The sequence below is a fragment of the Chlorocebus sabaeus genome, chromosome 11 (genome assembly GCF_047675955.1).
Source record: "Chlorocebus sabaeus isolate Y175 chromosome 11, mChlSab1.0.hap1, whole genome shotgun sequence".
NCBI lineage: Eukaryota > Metazoa > Chordata > Mammalia > Primates > Cercopithecidae > Chlorocebus > Chlorocebus sabaeus.
The window spans coordinates 53430458-53435272 of NC_132914.1; the positions used below are offsets into that span (position 1 = coordinate 53430458).

The 4815-nt window shown below is 48.2% G+C and overlaps 1 protein-coding gene across 1 annotated transcript in view; it reads right to left on the minus strand.

Moving 5' to 3' along the window:
- Positions 1-1572: 1572 nt before the first annotated feature.
- Positions 1573-4815, minus strand: part of PYM1 (PYM homolog 1, exon junction complex associated factor) — a 24274-nt gene continuing 21031 nt past the window's right edge. Inside the window, 3 exon segments of the mRNA XM_008003580.3 lie at positions 1573-2503; positions 2505-2526; positions 3278-3371. Of these exon segments, the coding sequence (XP_008001771.1) occupies positions 2042-2503; positions 2505-2526; positions 3278-3371 (578 nt within the window). The 3' untranslated portion in view covers positions 1573-2041.

Below are 4815 nucleotides of genomic sequence, written 5' to 3' on the forward strand. Positions count from 1 at the left end.
TCAGAATCCATCTCTAGAAAAAATTTTAAAACTTAGCAGGGTGTGGTGGCACAAGCCTGTACTCCCAGCTACTAAGGAGGCTGAGGTGGAAGGATCACTTGAGCCCAAGGATTTAAGGCTTCAGTAAGCCGTTAACATACCACTGCACTCCAGCCTGGGTGACAGAGATCCTGTCTCAAAAAGAAAGGCCAGGAGTGATGGCTCATGCCTGTATCCCAGCACTTTGGGAGGCTGATACAGGCAGATGACTTGAGGTCAGGAGTTGGAGACCAGCCCGGCCAGTGTGGTGAAACCCAGACTCTACTAAAAATACAAAAATTAGCCAGGCATGGTGGGACCCTGTAATCCCAGCTACTGGGGAGGCTGAGGCAGGAGAATCATTTGAACCCGGGAGGCAGAGGTTGCAGTGAGCCGAGATTGCACCATTGCACTCCAGCCTGGGCAACAAGAGGGAAACTCTGTCTCAAAAAAAAAAAATTGAATACCTCACCCTTATCTACACCAACTACGAGGTGGGCAAGAGTGACTATGTGAAGGCACTCCCTGGGCAACTGAAGCCTTTTGAGACCCTGCCGTCCCAGAACCAGGGAGGCTAGGCCTTCATTGACCAGATCTCCTTCGCTTACTACAACCTGCTGGACTTGCTGTTGATGCACGAGGTCCTGGCCACCAGCTGCCTGGATGTGTTCCCAATGCTCTCGGCCTACGTGGCACCAGGGCCCAGCCCAAGCTCAAGGCCTTCCTGGCCTCCCCTGAGCACGTCAACCACCCCATCAACGGCAACGGGGAACAGTGACGGCTGGAGGGACTCTCAGCGGGAGGCGGGGGCTGTTTGCCTCCCTTTCTCCAGGACCAATAAAGTTTCTAAGAGAAAAAAAAAATTTTGAAAGAAATTTTGGGCCAGGCTGGGAGGCCTGAGGTGGGTGGATCACCTGAGGTCAGGAGTTTGAGACCAGCCTGGCCAACATGCTGAAACCCTGTCTCTACTAAAAATACAAAAATTAGGGAGTGTGGTGGTGCGCACCTGTAATCCCAGCTACTCAGGAGGCTGAGGCAGGAGAATCACCTGAACCCGGGAGGTAGAGGTTGCAGTGAGCTGAAACCACCCCACTACACTCCAGCCTGGGAGACAGAGATAGAGTCTATCTCACAAAAAAGAAAAAGAAAAAAAAGAAATATCAGCGGGACACTGTAGCTCACGCCTATAATCCCAGCACTTTAGGAGGCCAAGGTGGATTGATCACCTGAAATCAGGAGTTCGAGACCAGCCTGGCCAACATGGTGAAACCCCATCTCTACTAAAAATACACAAATTAGCCAGGTGTGCGGGCACCTGTAATCCCAGCTACTCGGGAGGGAGGCTGAGGCAGGAGAATTGCTTGAACTCAGGAGACAGAGTTTGCAGGAGCCCAGATTACGCCACTGCATTCCAGCCTGGGCAACAGCACAAAACTCTCTCAAAAAAATAAAATAAAATAAAAAATAACTATCACTCCCAATACTTGTCTTCCTGTGCCAAACTCTTAGGAGATACAGCATCTACTAGGAGCTGAAAATAAAGAGGCAAAGACAGACAGGTCTACTTGTGTTTATTCTCATTTTTGCTTTTTTTTAAAAAAAAAAAAAAAAAAAAAAAGATGAGGGATGGAGAGGGAAATAACCCATAAACACCGCGAACAGGAACCAAGACTCCAAGACTTGGGCATACTCCCTCTACCCTCAGCCCCAGTTCTCCAAGAGATTCCCACCCACCTGATTTTCTTTTAAAACAAGACACCCAAATCAGCAGCAAAGGTACCTGGGGTAGTCACTGAGATTTTGAACACTGGGAATGGGAGGGGGAAAGTCCAAAAAGTAGAAGTTGGGAAGAAAAGGGAAGGATTGAGGGAGATGCTAGGCTCTGGAGGACAGAGCTGGGCCGCAAGAGGTGGAAGTAAGCCAGTATAGGGGTACCCCTCCTGACTGCTGTTGCCCATATTCCCCCGGACCCCAGAGAGCCCCACGGTTTGTTCTGCAGTCCATTCCCGATTCCCCAAAGGCCTCAGAGGCCTAACTCCAAGTCCTCTAACTCTTCTTCTAGCGCCCTCCTCCTTGCTAGCTTTTCCAGCTGCTCTTTGCTGGGCTGGCTTACTTCCCCAGCCTGGATCCGCTGCTGCAGCTCTTCCACCTGCCGGAGCTTCTTCTTTAGGTTCTTTATCTTCTTGGCTTTCTCAGTGGTGGCAGCTGAGTCAGGCTGGTCAGATGCAGCTGTGGGGGCTGCCCGGGAGCCCTGTGGAGCATTGGGGGGTTGGGCTGTCTCTTCCAGGGACACCTTATCAAGAGTCCTGCTCAAAGCCTCTGCCTCTCCTTTCTCTTGCTGCTGCCGCCTCTTCTCCTTTCGCTTCAGGTTGCGTTTGGCTGTCTTGGAGAGGCCTGGTTCACCACCTTCAGGCCTGGATGGGGTGACAGGAGCAGTGGCCTCAGGGCTTAACCCTGGGGGCAATTCTGGTTTACTCTTGAAAAAACTTCACATACTTGTTTTCATATCTGCAGGAAACAAAGGATATCAAGAGTTTCAGAGAATCACTAACTTTTTGATCCCTTTTCTTAAACTTCCAAACATTTCATCCTCATTACATTCTTGCTTCTTTTTTTTGTTGCTGTTTTTGTGGAGTTTTTTGTTTGTTTTTTGAGACAGAGTCTTGCTTAGTTGCCCAGGATGGAGTGCAGTGGCGCAATCTGGGCTCACTGCAACTTCCCACTTCCCGGGTTCAAGAGATTCTCCTGCCTCAGCCTCCTGAGTAGCTGGGACTACAGGCTCGTGCCACCACACCTGGCTGATTTTTGTATTTTGTAATTTTGTATTTTTAGTAGAGATGGGGTTTCGCCACATTGGCGAGGCTGTTCTTGAACTACTGACCTCAGGTAATCCACCTGCCTGGGGCCTCCCAAAGTGCTCGGATTACAGATGTAGGCCACCGGGCCCGACGGCCACCTTTCTCTCTTTATGGTCCCTCCCCAACTTTCCTCTGCTCTGCAGGAAAGGTGCAGCAAAGTCCCTAGAAGAGCTTTAGAGCTCTGGAGGGTCTAATGAACAGAGGTCAAAAGTATAGGACTAGTGATCTGTAACCCTCACTCATCCCTGAATCCCAGACCCTTCCTCTCCTTTCTGATAGTTGCCCGTCCTTCCATTTCCCTGGGGCTTAGGAGAGTCCTCCCTGAACTTGAAGGCATAAAGATATTCTATCCTTCTGTAGGGACCCCATCAGAAAACTCCTACTCAAGCCTAACCACGTACACTGGGACCTCCTCCTGGGGCACATATCCTTCTTTCACCCTCCGCTGCTTGCGCCAGGTCCCGTCAGGTCGCTGTGTTGAGGCGATATACTTGCCTAAAATACGAAAAATTAAGTTGAAAATTACTCTTATTTTCAAACATTTTACAAGATGAGACAAGAATGTATAAATGTACACACCATCTCTCAGCACCCATTCATCCAAATGCAACCATTAAGGCTCCTTTTCTCATACCAACACTCAACCCCTCTCTCATTATTTATTTACTGAGTGCCAATACACTGTACAACAAACTATCCTTGCCCTCAAGAAGATTCTATTTGCATAATTTAGTAGGTAAGACAGGATAGGCACAGAGGAAGAATTTCGTTAAAAAACCAAAGCAATAGCATGGGAACATGGAAGGCGGTAAACGAACAAGAGGCTAAAAAGACGCAAAAACCATAGAGAGGAGAAATGACAAGAGCAGATGTTGTAAAGGAGAAATTTTATTTATATGGACCTTAAAAAAATAGGTCAACTTTTAAGAATTCATACCATAGATATATACACACCAGCACACAAGGATATATTTAAATGGTACTTGGTTTTTGTTTTGTTTTGTTTTGAGATGGAGTTTCACACTCTCACCCAGGCTGGAGTGCAGTGGTGCAATCTCAGCTCACCGCAACCTCCACCTCCCAGGTTCAATCGATTCTCCTGCCTCAGCCTCCTGAGTATCTGGGATTTTACAAGCCCCTGCCACCACATCTGGCTAATTTTTATATTAGTAGAGATGGGTTTTGCCACGTCAGCTAGGCTAATCTCGAACTCCTGACCTCAGGTGATCCACCCACCTTAGCCTCCCAAATTGCTGGGATTATAGGCATGAGCCACTGTGCCCGGCCTTTAAAGGGTATTCGTTGATGCATGATTTAAATTAGCAAAAAGCTGGCCAGGTACAGTGGCTCATGCCTGTAATCCCAGCACTTTGGGAGGCCAAGCCAGGGGGTGAATCACAAGGTCAGGAGTTCGAGACCAGCCTGACCAACATAGTGAAACCCCATCTCTACTTAAATACAAAAAAAATTAGCTGGGTGTGCTACAGCGTGCCTGTAGTCCCAGCTACTCGGAGGCTGAGGCAGGAGAATCGCTTGAACCCAGGAGGCAGAGGTTGCTGTGAGTCGAGATTGCGCCACTGCACTCCAGCCTGGGCAACAGAGCGAGATTCCATCTCAAAAAGAAAAAAAAAAAAGGAAAGAAAAAATTAGCAAAAAGCTGAAAGCAATTTAAATGGCCATCAATAAATGAATAATTAGACAGCACTTTGGGAGACAGAGGCTGGCAGATCCCCTGAGGTCAGGAGTTCGAGACCAGCCTGGCCAACATGGTGAAACCCTGTCTACTAAAAATACAAAAATTAGCCGGGTGTGATGGCACACGTCTGTAATCCCAGCTACTGGGGAGGCTGAGGCACAAGAATCGCTTGAACCTGGGACGCAGAGGTTGCAGAGTCTCAAAAAAAATAAAATAAATATTCTGACATTGACTAGTGTTCAT